Source organism: Pseudonaja textilis, chromosome 1 (assembly GCF_049901715.1).
Source record: "Pseudonaja textilis isolate UNSWEBS1 chromosome 1, rPseTex1.2, whole genome shotgun sequence".
Classification (NCBI taxonomy): Eukaryota; Metazoa; Chordata; class Lepidosauria; order Squamata; family Elapidae; genus Pseudonaja; species Pseudonaja textilis.
The window spans coordinates 183773412-183787954 of record NC_141990.1 but is presented as its reverse complement, the minus strand read 5'-3'; the positions used below and the strand labels follow the sequence as shown (position 1 = coordinate 183787954).

Genomic DNA, 14543 nt, shown 5'->3' with positions numbered 1-14543 from the left:
GTCTCAGAATACATTTTTTTGGTTTTATAGGCTTTTTAAAGTGGTCACTGAACCTTTACGCTAAATGTAGTATAACATCCTTTTGAAACTGTACCTTTAATTTCCATTTCAATCTGCTGCTCTATCTTCTCCTGAATAACTTTTTCCAGATCTGCAACAAAGAAAAAGAAACACTTGAATGCTATGATGGAAGAGCTTTTCATGATGCATTGCTATATAAGAAAAAGAAATCACACAAACATACAGACTTGTGCATGCCAGGAGATGCCCAGTTAAGTCTATCAAAAGTGAAGCTAAATGAGTGTTCTATTCATCCACAACACTTATAAAAAGATTTCTTCTTCTTTTGGGGGGGGAGGTGGGGTAATTCATCATGCCTTTCACATGCCTTTAATATAACGTGATGAAAGTATTCATTGATCCACAGTTGTTTTACAGTATATATCATGTATTGAGTAGCAAGCAGGTTTCAGTGCAGGAGGAGATTGTATATGGAAGGAACATGCAGTTGCCAACCTGTCACTCTCAGATGTGTGCTGCACTCGGCTTGTCCTGCAGAATTAATTATTCTGCACTTGTATATACCTCTCTGATTCTCATTAACTTTCAGTAATTTTAAACTGCATAGGGGACCATCATGTCTTAAAGAGCATAATGCAGACTCCTCAACTATTAACTGATTACACAGCCAGAATACACAAGGTGTGGGAACACCTTTGATTACACAGAAAAGTGAGATATCATCTCCTTCTTTGACCAAGGTTTCTGGGGGCAGAGATTCAAGGAAGACTGGTACGGTGGTGTTAGGTTCTGTAATGTCTTCTTCACAGGGCACTATGTCAGGATAATAATCTTGGATCCTTGGTTTGATTGTTTGAGCTGAAGATACTGTCACACTTGAAGTTTCTGTGGAGGATTGTTCCTTGTATTCATAGGCTGCTTTAAATTGAGCCTCTTTGATTGATTTTAAACTTTTAGTATCTGATTCAAGGGTAATTTTTGTTACTGTTCTGGTTTGCGCTTCTTTAGCTAGGTAAGAATAAAGTTAAGATAAGATTAGAAGTTTTGTAGTACTCAAAATCTCAATGAAAGATACACACACATAAAGTTATTACTATGGTGTAAAATGTTCAGCATGTTAGTGCAAAAAGCAATAAGATCTTATTCCATTTACTATTCTGTTCCACATTTAAGGGTTCTATTCCTTTGTTTAGTATCAATGATATCAGAGGAACTAGAACAGATTAAGAAATATATCTTTGTCTATTTCCTTGTTGCCATTCTTCAGAATTTTTTTATTATAGACACGAGAGGGCCAGGAGTAGCTTCAGTGGTGGGATTCAAATATTTTTACTACTGGTTCTGTGGGCGTGGCTTGGTGGGCATGGCAGGAGAAGGATTCTGTAAAATCTCCAGTCAGAGGTGCTATTTGCCGGTTCTCTGAATTACTCAAAATTTCCGCTACTGGTTCTCCAGAACTGGTCAGAACCTGCTGAATGCCACCTCTGAGTAGGTTCATATTAAATTTACAAATGTTATCATGGCATCAAAGCTTCTTTCTCACGGCCTGGAATGCAGATACAGAAATAAGGAAAAATCAATTGGAAGGAGCTAACTGAATGGATTAATTTTTTTCTATTTTGTTTTCAGGATGGTATTCCTGTTCTTTTGAATGTACTTCCAGGTCATTTGTAACCGAAAGAGGAAAAAGGAATGCTCAGCCTTCAGAAGAATACAAATTATTATTCAGATATAATCTGCCAGGAATGGAAAATTTTCAATTGCATTATGATACTAACAGTACCGAAAAAGAAATAGGGATTTATCCAGAAGACTTAATAGCATAATCATCTAATGTGGAACAGCAAAGGGAAGAAAATTAATTGGCATTTGTGTTGATTACATTTCTAAGATTCTGATTTTGAAAGAAAATCTATATAGATATTAATGGAAAAAAGTATCCATTAAAATAAAAACAAGTTATATTAATTTGAACATGCTTCAGAGTTTGATTACATCTGCTTAAAGACAGTATCTGCCAAAGTGAGAACAGCTAAATTAAAGGTTAATTTTCTGATAAATATGAATTTTAAAAATCTAATCCTTCTACTTTACTTTCTACAGAACACTTTTCAATTTCCTGGAACAGATTAGATCTTCTCTTTTGGAAAATAATACAATAGTGTAGAAACTTGCTGCAAAGAGGCATGAAAGCAAGTTACATAAATTAAATAAGCATGCACATATTTTAGGATCCAAGGCCTAAAGATAGAGGCTATGGGGAAAGTGGGACTGAAAATTAAGGCTAAATCAAATGCTAGCACTGAAGCCATAGGTGTGAGGTGATGAGCCATAATGAGGTTAAGTAACACAACGTTAAAAATCAGAATAACCACCTTCTACAGTTAGTATAGCAGTTGTCGTTACTTCTCCATAGTCGTTACGAACATTACAGCTATATAATCCTTGATCTAGAAGTTGGATGTTAAGAATGGTGAGAAACAGAACAGTTCCACTTTGTGACACTCTTATTCTTTTGGACTCTTGAAGCATTTCTCCATTGTGGGTCCATAAAATTACATTGAAGTTCTCACTTTCAAAAGCACACATAAACTGAGCAGTGTCACCACATCTCACAGTGAGATCCTGAAGTTTCAGTAGAATCTTTGGAGCAGTCTCTCTTTCTACTTGACTTGAGGTTGTACCTATTTTGGCACTTTCCGATTTCTGAGTTATGATTGTAGACTGGAGCATTTCTGCTTCTTTTCCAGCTGAAGCTTTCCAAATTCCACCAGACACCTGCACAAGCGTTTCTTTTGAAGGCTCTTGCATTGACTGAATTTCCTTTACATAAACTTGGCTTTCCTTCTTTGCAAAAGGGGAAGTAATGTAAAGTTCTGATTTGTCCTGGACAGATTTTCTTACATCTTTCCCAGAACTTTGCCTATCTAGGGCTTGCACTGTGTAATCAAGTAACAAAACATATGATTAATACTGAATTCCCTTTAAATTGCCCAATTAAAAACAAAATTACATATCACAGACGATGAGAACAAAACATGTCATCTTCTTTTGGTATGGCCGGCATGCCAGGTGCATTCATTAGGGCACTTTTGGTAGGAAGCGTAATACATAAGAAACTCCAGCCACAAATGAATGATGAATGAAAAATGAAGGGTGTTCATGCTGATAGGATGAGCATTTGTTTCTTCTTTTCATTGCGACATTGTCCATGGCAATTTGAAGGAGGTTATGATCCCCAAGAGAACAACTGACATCTCTCATTTGGTCCCCATGTTTTCCTTTTAAAACCGAGTAGAGCAAACCTCAGAGAATTTGACCAACTGCCAACACCTCCCTATCTTGAAGTGTGCATCTATTTAGTTCTATAAATCGGGAGTTGACTCTGAAATATAGAGCTAGGAAGGCAAACACTAAACAACTGGATACTTGAAAGAAGAGGAGAGAAGAGTGTTTTATTTGGTTACTGCTAGAATTCTACCCACATTAGTGACGGTACATCTAAAAAAGTGTGAAATGAGGAAAAGAGGGGGGGGGTGTCATTAGTCACAATCTGGAATGTGTGGTTTATGCAACAAACTGAATCCCTAGGAAGAAAAATGGGGCTTTACCTTCAGAGGTCACTGTAAGTGTAGCTGTACAAGTTGCATCTCCAGCACTATTTCTGGCTTGGCAAGAATACTGCCCAGCATGTTCTGAGAAAGCATCAACTATTATCAATATGGCTGTACCAGTCGACTCATCAAAATGGAAAACTACATCTTTGGATGGCAACATTAGCTGCTGATTATGAAACCAGAGGATCTCTGGGCGTGGCCTGGCAGAAACCCTGGCTTGGAATCTGACTGTTTCCCCGTTGCATATGCTACAGCTTGAAATGGGCTGGATAAAGGTGGGCCTTTGGCCAACGGATTCCTTCTTAATGGAAACAGATGAAGAAATATGCCTTTGGGAATAGGAGGTACCTTCTTCAACCTTAAACCCTGAAAAGAAGCATGTCACCTTTTAATTGCTTACACCTACTCAGCAGTCTCTTGTTCTCCTATCGGTCTTCCATTATACTCCTCCTTTCTCTGCTGACAACATTTATCATTGAAACCCAAAACAAAAAATAGGATTCAGTCTGGGATCAAAGGTCGCAAATCTAAAATCCGATTATTGCTTTTGACAAACATTCACATCTGATTTATGAGTGACTCTTTTCCCTACATTCCGCTGTTAAAGATGTGGTAGAAACCTAGGTACATTACCTATAGAATTCCTCCTTTGTTTTTAAAAACATACTGGAATGCTAATGTACCTATTTGTGGTCAAGTGGGCATTCCTTCTCTTGTTTGTCTTAAATTGAATGTCATTTATATTAACAATGTCAAGGCAACCATTCAATTCAAAGTCAACATTGACTACCTATACACATACATGGATTGACCATGTGCTGTATATATAATCAACACTGACCATATATAAGCAGACATCACACCATGATGTATATATAGTCAACATTTTCTATATGCACACATACATCATGGCAGGTCAGCATTGACCAAGTTGTATATATAGTCAACACTGATCAAACACACCCACACACCCACACATCACATTGTTCAACATTGACCATGATGTATATATAGTCAACATTGATTATACATACTCACATACATCATGGCAGGTCAACATTGACCATGATGCCTATATAATCAACATTGATTATATATACACATATAGTACATCATAGCATATATCCAAAGATATCCAAAGAGGCTTGGACATGCTTTGTGGGATATCTGAACCAAATTCTCTGAACAGCTGATACTTCCATGCTCTATTTGGGAAACCTGGATTATGATGTTTTGAGAACGATTATATAACATTATTGCATTTACATTTTCTGAAATAAATTGAGGATCCAATCTATCCACTATATTCCATATTTCTTTATATACGGCACTGCAATTCTTGTCAGTTTACATGGGTCAAAATACATATTTTACTTATGTGACCATTTTGAGAGGAAATACACATTGAAATATATATGGGCTATGTTTGGATCAGAATTTTTTAAAGTGCAGATTAATATGGAAATGTAACAAAATTACAGATGTACATGCAGACCAAAAAGAAGCAACTTCCTCATCCTCAGAAATTCCTTTTAAAGCTCATCATAGATCAGCTTTTGCACACTTGAGAGGTCAAAGAAGAAAAATAACCCTACTTATAATTTTCTTCCTTTTTCTTATATTAACAATGGTGCACAATTCTTGGTGTGATTATTTTGTACCCAAAGAAAGCATTTTGGGCTGTTGCTTTTGAACAACAGCAGTCTCAAAATTAAAGGTGGTCTAGTGTAAAGTATAGAAAAGAAAACAAAATAAATAAATGAAATGAAATGAAATAAAGACGTGAAGTCAGCAGGCTTCTCTGGATTCTGCTTGCTTGCTTCTTACTTTCAGTTACTGAGATGAAAAAATAAATAAATCTGCTCATGATAAAGAGGATTTTTAAAATGCTCTTTTTGGTCCAGGCTAAATGATAATTGGAAACAGAATGGAAGAGTTAAATGAATGGAACACTGAAACAATGTGAAGTGAGCAAAGCTTATACCTTGGAGATAACATGGATACTGTGGACATCAGACAATGGGAATGGTTATTTGAATTAGAAGATGTGAACATGGAAGACAATTACATGTAGGTTTATGAGTGAGTATTAATCTTTAAACACATGCAAATTAATACAGGGTAGTTTCTGTTGTACATTGTACCTTCCAGCCTGAGAGTAGCTGTACTTGACACCTGGCCAACAGGATTGCTGGCAACAAAGGTGTAAATCCCTTCATCCTCTGGATAAGCTTCTGCAATTTCCAGCTGGTAGGTGTCTTCGAACTGGGTCATTCTAAAGTAGCGGGATGGCTTGATTTCTTTGTCTTTGCTATACCACGCTATTTTGAGGTCTGTTCCAGTACAAATAAAATGTGAAAGAAAAAAAAAGTCTATTGAGGTTTTTTCATTTTTAATGAGGAAACTAATGAAAACACTGGGATCTTGTTATATTATCCAAATCAGAATTAAAATGGATATTGGATATTAAAACAGTATACTGAAATCTCCCCACTCTGTTACTGCCTTTGCATTGTTTTCCCATGTGTCCTTTTTCCTGCTAGTAGCTACTATTATATGGCCCAGGTATATGGAAGCATTTATTTGCAAATCTTGTTAAAATTTTACAGCAGGAGCAAGGCAATTTTAGTAGTAACTACAGTCAGAACATCGTATACTATTCCATTTCTACAACCCTCCAGATATATGAGGACAGTAACTCACACAATTGCTAGTTTATGAATTTATAAAAGACTGGTACAGGCTAATTAATCAAAGATGCAATGATCCTCATTCTCCATTACAACTAACATTTCAGTAAGCAAGATAAATGATCAAATGAACAACTATAGGATTTTTTCCTCTGTTCCTCTTTAAATTGCTCCTAAAGTAATTCCTCACTTTTCCCACTTTTAAAAAGTTGTTAATTTTTAGGATCGGGATTACTTCTTTCCTGATAATTATTTTTGAACTTAAAAAGATTTGCTCATGTTCTGACATTTGTACAACTTTTGTAAGTAAGAAAGCACTGTTAGCAATCAGAGAGATGTCCTTGAGGGAAATAGGCAAGACCTATTAATATGAGTAAAGAGGGCCAAAATTTCCTTAGGTTCTGGGAGACAAAACAGAGACAAGTTTGGAAGAGACTCGGGCTGGTTTCATCATTCTCCACAGACGCACATATAATTTGTACATCAGGACGTATACCCAAATACATACACACTGAATGTGTGTGTGGGAGAGAGAAAGAGAGAGATAGGGAGGTAGAGAATTAGCATGCAAATGTGTGAAAAAAATTGATCTTTTAAAACAATCCTACCAGGAGTCATTCTTCATGCTCACAGTACCATTTAAAGATTCTTAGTTGTCAATGCACCAATATTTTGAAGTTTAAAGCCAGGAAAACATGTTAAATTGTGTATTGTACTTAAAAGAGCAAAATGATTTGAGTTTTTCACTGCTTTTATAATGTTTTTACATTATAGAAAAGTTTTAGTTAGCTGATTAGATACACAGAGAGAGAGAGAGAGAGAGAGTTATATCTGTATCATGTAGAGAAACTTGATTTCAACTGAATATTTTGTCTTCAGATCGAAGAATACAACTAACCTGTCCCAGTAACTCTGCACTGGAAGAAAGTGGATTGTCCCTCAGATGTAATAGCATCACGGAGCGGTGTAATAATGGTAGGTGGGTAAATTGGCACTTCTATGTCAGGAGAAACAACTTCTGGAACTAAAGCAAAAAAAATAAGAGTGATTATTAGTTTTCCATGGAAAAGCACACATATTACAATATTGACAATGCATTTCAGAAAGCCTTAGACAGAAAATGGCAAGAACTTGCCTTCAACTGAAAGGGAAGCTGAAGAGGTGGCAATGCCATAGTCATTCTTTGCTTCAATTTTGTAAACAGCACCATCTTCAGGGAAAGTTTCAATCAGCAACAAGGTGTACTCTTGGGCATCATGAAGGAACTTCACTTTAAAGCCTGGAGAAAGAGGCTGCTCATCTTTGTACCAGAAAATCTTGGGCTGAGGTTTGCCTGACACAACAGCACAAAATCGGGCTGGTTTCCCAGACTCCACAGTGGCTGGTTGGAGCTCCTTTACAATCTTAGGTGGCTCAGGGGCTGAAATTCAAACAAGAAATCATCACTATCATCATCATCATCATCATTTTTGTAGCAAGGTTCATTCTATTTTGATATTAATCTGAATGAATCTTAATACATTTGAGTTCAGTCACAAAGCTTTTCAGGTGGCCTTCAATAATATATGAACATAATAAACACATGAATTGCACATCCACTGATTACTTGAGTTATCTGTTCTTGGTAATATACAAGTCTCTTACATACACCAGGAAAAAGGCTATGATAGAACAATCCCAGTGCCGTGAAGATTTTTAGCAGGCAGGCAAATAAAACTTCAGGAATATGATATGGAGAATTAAAAATATGAGAATTTTTCTGCTCGTGTGCAATTGAATAAAAATAAAAAGTAGCATAGAAAGAGAGCTAGAGTGTGTAACATGTTCACCAGGGGTACAGGGGTTAAAACAAAATATTTATATCAAGATAAACCTCTATCTTACCATTTACATAAAGAGTGATGGAACTTCTATTTTTTCCAGCTAAAAAGGTATATTCTCCAGCATCAGTATATCTAGTTTCTGTGATGACTATCTTATGGACACGCCTTTCTACCACATAATGGTATCTTTCCTCAATCTGGAAGTTGATCTCAATTCCATCCTTGTACCAGTGAGCATCAATGTCATCTTCATTGACCTCAAACTCAACTACAGCTCGCTGCCTCTCAAGAACCTGTCAGTTAAACAGAAAGATAATAACAGTTTTGTGAATAGAAACTCTATAACTAGTATTTTTAGTTCTCAAATGGAAATGAAACTGATTTACCCTTGGCATCACGTAAGATAGATGTATTACTTTTTGAGCTATGCAATCAGACAAAACAAGCACTGAATTTATTAAAAACGTATATATTTCAATATTATATATTTCATTCTCATTTTCCAAATTCATTTTATAAATGGGGGGCTTCATCATAGTATTTTATGCAGTATATGTCATGCACTACAGAATATATCTTCATCTGATAATGTTGTGCACATGTAAAAAACAGTTAAATTTTAGTACAAAACTAGGATTCTAAAAATAAATTTCCTGGCAAAAGGCAGTCAGAAGATGAAAAGGTTACTTTGATTGAGTCCTACCAATCCAGAGTTGTGCTGTGAGAAGAGTCTTATCTTATTCAATTTTAGTCCCAAAGAAATGTAAAAATGTTCTTTCCAATAAAGAAAATATTAGCTAGCCTAAATTAAATCTATCTGTGTTCCATTATACTTAAATGTGGCCAGCAAAATTCAAAAAGACAGAAGGCAGATAAGTCTTAACAATTCTCCCAAGTGACATATAATGGAATATAATAATCCTTAATTGAAACTATTGTGTAAAATTGTATACATATGTATGGGAATCCTACATCTATCACAGTGTTGGCTAACCTTTTTCTCGTTGCATGCTGAAAGTGTGCGCACGCGTGTGTGTGCCTGCACCCATAATGCAATGCGCGCACAACTCCCCTGCACTGCACGCCTCTGCACATGCATGTGCAACCCCCTGCACCGCACGCCTCTCCATATGTGCGCATCCCCGCACTCAGATGGAAGAAATTGTGGCATATGAGTTGATGGGTTCAGTTCAGCAAAACGTTTAAAAATCCTGACATGGTTTGAACTATGTTCCTGAAAACATGTGACAATCTACCTTTTCAGATTCTGACTAATCTGGAAAAGGATATTTGTAACATGATTTAGGGCTGACATGTGGAATGCAAGATTTTCCAGCCTTCTTTGTGCCATCTCCTTTGTGATTACAATAACCATGAAGCCAAGACAATGGGACAATTCTAGTTGGCCATAGTTCCCTTGATTTAAAATTGTGTAGACCTTTCCTTACAAATGAAAACAAGTGACAGAGATGCTACAATTGTCCCCCCCCCTTTCTCTCTCTGAATGTAACAATAAATAGGACTTTAGTTTCTTTGAGGTTGTATTACAATAATGAGAAAATAATAAAATGCTCCTGTCCAGGGCTGCTTCTGCCTTGAAACAAAGCCTTGCAAAGCCTAGGATATATGTGGAGTATTGTTTTAAGACTACAAAAGGTAAACAGACACCTTTGGGGGTGGGGAGGGTTTCATTCCACCTGGTATAATCTCACCATTTCGTGATGAAAGTAACTTTTCTATTTATAATATATTCCAGTCCTACCAACATCTACCATATCTGCAACTACAAAATCCTAGAAGCTGTAATATTCTAGCTAGCCAATTCTACTTCCCAAGCCCCCATTTTCTTTCTTCTGTCCATTTCAGCATTCCAGAATCCCTGTAAGTCACTGGTCATATGTTCCTACTGGACTATTTGTGAGGACTTCCTTCCTTCCTTCCTCTCCCCCCCCTCCCCCCGTTTTACAATACTGTTTAAACAACTGGTGGGCTATGCCAGTGGTCGGCAAACCGCGGCTCGCGAGTGCGGCTCTTTAGCCCCTTGAGTGTGGCCCGCCGCTCTTCAGGTGCTCAGGTGCACTGAAGGTGTGAAAAGGGGGTGCGAAGTAAGTAGGTGCGCGACGGGGTGAGGGTTGGGGGAGAGAGCGAGAGCGAGAGCGGAGGCAGAAAGGGGAAGAGACGGGGGAGAAGTGGAAGAGCGCAGAAGGAGGGAGACGGGCAGGCGAGGGAGCGAGGTTGCCCAGGCAAGGAGCGGAAAGGGAGATGACAGGAACAGAAAGAGCCGAGGAAGGGCTCGGCTCGGCAGGCCCGCGGGTAAGCGCGCGCGTGTGTAGTGGGTGCGGGTGGGGGGAGAGAGAAAGACAGAAAAAAAGACACAACCGGGCAGAAGGAGAGTGTGCGCGTGGTGTATGTTTGTGAAGAGAGAGAGAGGACGGGTGAGAGTTTGAGAGTGGAGAGAAGAGGAGAAAAAGTGGAGGAGGGAGGGAGGGAGAGCAGCCGCAGGGCGAGGAGAAAACAAAAGGCGGGAGGATTAAAAAAAAAAAAAAAAGGAAGGGGGAGAGAGAGAGAGAGAGCGCGCTTTGTGGCTCTTTTCCTCGCGGGCTCCCTGTTGCTCCGCTGCGCCTTTCCCAGAGCCGCCGCCGCCGCCTCCTCCTCTCCCAGAGCCGCGCTTCCCGCGCAGCGCCAGCCTTGGAGAGGGGTCGCGGGGCGCGCTCGAGGAACCTCCGAAGCGCGCTCCGCCTGAGAGGAGCACATCCTCCATATCTAGCATATCTAGGGCAGCATCCCGTCTCCCGCAGGGCCGGACGGGGCTCAAGAACTGCCAATCCGAGGGGTGCTGCTTGAGTTGGCGGGGATGGAAGGGGGGGCAGCTCTGCCAGGGAGAGAGGCGGCTGGAGCGGGGAGGAATAGCGAAGGGGCGAGCGAAGGGAGGAGGAGCTTGGCCAGGGGAAGGTGGCGGGGATGAGTTTGGCCCGTGAGCCCCGGGTGGGCCATGGGCTTCTCCCCAGGCTGAGAGTTTGAGAGACGGGCTTCTCCCGGGAGTCGTGCCTCAGCTGCCACTCGGCGGGGCAAGGCGTCGTCCGGGCGCCCTTTTTCTTGGGGGAGAGGCTTCCCCAGAACTACGAAAGGATTGTAATACCGGAATGGACATAAAAGTCTGCGCCGCAAAGGAAATGCAGGCCTGCAAATAGTTCTGCTGGAAAACGTTTTTAGCAAAGGCCAGCTTAGGAGTACCCTAATTAAGTTAATAACAATGTACCTACCTATATAGTTTAAGTTTAAACAAATTTGGCTCTCAAAAGAAATTTCAATCATTGTACTGTTGATATTTGGCTCTGTTGACTAATGAGTTTGCCGACCACTGGGCTATCCAATTAAAATTTTGTTTAGTATGACATATTTTTATATACATATTTGCATATACAACACTTGCTAGACCAATACTTGAATACAGCTCATCAGTCTGGAACCCACATCACGTATCTGATATTAGCACAATTGAGAAAGTCTAGAAATATTTCACAAGAAGAGTTCGCCACTCCTCTACTCGTTGTAGAATACTTTATGCCACCAGACTTGAAATTCTAGAACTAGAAAACCTTGAATTACGCCGTCTTCGGTCTGATTTAAGCATGGTATATAAAATCATACATTGCAATGTCCTACCTGTCAATGAATACTTCAGCTTCAACCATAACAACACAAGAGCACACAATAGATACAAACTCAAGGTTAACCGCACCAAGCTTGATTGCAGGAAATACGACTTCAGCAACAGAGTGATCAATGTCTGGAATACTCTACCCGACTCTAGTTTCTTCCCCAAACCCCAAAAACTTTAACCTTAGACTGTCTACTATTGACCTCACCCCTTTCCTAAGAGGTCTCTAGGGGGCGTGCATAAGCGCACCAACGTGCCTACCGTCCCTGTCCTATTGTTTCTTTTATTTTTCTTATATGTACCCATTTCATGTATTCAAAACTATGTATACACTTATACTTATTATCTTGTAAACAATTGACAAATCAAATAAATCAAATAAATAAATATCTGTGTTCCTTTTCCAACACTAATATGTGACATTACACAATATCTGAAAACTAAAAGGATGCTTAAAATATAATCACCTCATTTGTTTCACTTCCTTTGTGAATGACAGCAATTCTTATTGCTGAAGAAACAAGACATTGTTTCATTTAAAAGGCATCATGTTCAATATATATTAGCAATGCTCTCTCCTCCTGGTTCTGCCAGTCCTTTGGCATGCATTTTCAAAATAATAAAATATGAGGTTTGGGAATGAGGCTAAGGCTAAATGTTCAGCTCTGAGCATCTCTTGTTACACTGAACAAATTCTCCACAATTGCTTGAATGCAGTTTTAAATTATATGTGTATAATTGTTGTTGGTAATCTGACTTTTTTATTGCATTGTCATGTATTGTGCATTATTGCATGGTATCACTAATTTCTCTTACCAAACCTGAAATAGCATACCTGAACGTTTTTCTGGAGGCTTCTGATGCGAATATCACGCCCTTCCACTGTCAAATTAGCATTAGACATGTTTCCTCCAGCCACTACTGTGTACTTCCCTGAATCAGACATCTTTGTGGATGTAATCAGAAGACGATGAACAAACCTTTCCCGCTGAATTTTTACTCTAAAAGCAAATTCAGAAAAGAGAAAAATAACTTTTAGAAAGTTATTTAAAATATTTTAAAAAAGTTGGCATGGTTTTATAAACTTCTGAAGTTCATAGTCAGAAAGAGCCAAGAAATGTCAGACAATTGTTAGGGCTTTAATTTACAGGATTAGATTTGCATAAATCTAATCATGAACAGAAACCACAAATTGCAGATAGTCCATTTATCTATAAAATGTATATGGCCACTCATATCACGAAAGGTGACTCTTTAATCCTTAAATTATCTAGAACAAGTAAATATATTAATTTATTAATGCAGGAGTTTACAACTTTCACAACAGACAACTCTTGAGTGCCATTGTTTTTTCAGATACTCTCACTTTAGAACTTCCAAGATAAAATCACTGCAAATTCAACAGCAATGGAAGCTGAAAGCAATGGAAAACTAGTTTGTAGGACTCAAGTAGGTTTAACACAAGGTCTTTTTAAAGATCTGTAAGCAGAAAAAAATGATCCTAAAATGGTATCAGATATTCCCACCCTGCTCACTATGGACTTCAGTTGTTCCCTCCCCCAAATTGTCAAAAAAATTATCCCAATCTATCGAAGGACGATGCATAAGATCAGCTGGCTCATGGAAACTCTTTTTGTCTTTCTTATGACAACTCCCTGCTTACAGCAAGGAATCATCGCAATATTCCCTATCCAAACAATTACAATAAATTTGCTCAGGTGGTAGATAATATGGCTACATTAAGTTAGGCAAGCAAAAGATAGAATATTTTGCACTAACCTAAATGTTTTGAATCTGCTGTTTTTCTTAATGATTAATTAAATAACCAATGATCAGTTACATTTAGTGATACCCATAATCAGCTGACCCAAACAGCTGGCTTACTTTTCTTAAATGCTAAAATGCTTATACGTGAGACAAAGACAAAGCTGCCCAGACTTGGAGGAGAAAATTAATAATCAAAATCTAGGGATATTTCTGCACTGATCCTAAACTTCATGAAAGAAGAAACAGGTACAGCAATCAAGAATTATGACTACTTTTTTTTCTGAGAGCTGACATGTTACAAACTTGAAAATTAGCTGAAGAGTTAGGCAGACTGGCCAAAAAAGATGTAAAATCTGTATCCATTATCTAGATAGCTGCATAATTTTCATTAGTAGTTCACAAGCTGTGTGGCCACATAACAAAGTAGATGCAACTCTTAAGAAATTACCTATCTCCAAGCTGAAGCTCCTGCCCATCTTTCATCCACTGAACAGAAATGTCAGGTTCTGAGATTTCACATTCAAAAACCGCTCTTTTCTTCTCCACCACTTTAATGTCTTTGATGTGTTTTCTAAATTCAATATGGCGGGCTAGAAAAGTTAATGCAAGTTGTTATCAATAGCTAATATGAGTAAAAATGATTAATAGTTATAAATTATGTATTGTCATATGAATCTTCTTTCTCTCCCCTTCAATGGTCTATATGACTCAGCCATCTGTTCTGAAAAGTATCTAATGCTCTAGATTCTAGAACAAATAGGGTGATACCTAGAAGTTGCAGATAGAAGTGGAATCTGATCTATTGGTAGATGGAGGCAATTAAATATCACCTTATTTATGAAGTTACTACAATTTATTTTTGTTCTGCACTGGAATCTTGTGCTATTTATTTTACTTCTTCCTCGTTTTTCTGCATTATTAACCCTAGCAATTTACCATAATTCCTGGGCAGGAGGGAGTGAAT

At 38.3% G+C, this 14543-nt stretch overlaps 1 protein-coding gene across 1 annotated transcript in view; it reads right to left on the bottom strand.

The window, feature by feature from the left end:
- TTN (titin) overlaps positions 1-14543 on the bottom strand; it is a 307241-nt gene that overhangs the window by 247742 nt on the left and 44956 nt on the right. The window contains exons 39-45 of the mRNA XM_087917042.1: positions 14028-14169; positions 12648-12813; positions 8213-8444; positions 7464-7748; positions 7227-7352; positions 5783-5971; positions 95-151 (exon numbers count right to left, since the gene is read on the bottom strand). Of these exons, the coding sequence (XP_087773168.1) occupies positions 95-151; positions 5783-5971; positions 7227-7352; positions 7464-7748; positions 8213-8444; positions 12648-12813; positions 14028-14169 (1197 nt within the window). The remainder of the gene's footprint in view (positions 1-94; positions 152-5782; positions 5972-7226; positions 7353-7463; positions 7749-8212; positions 8445-12647; positions 12814-14027; positions 14170-14543) is intronic.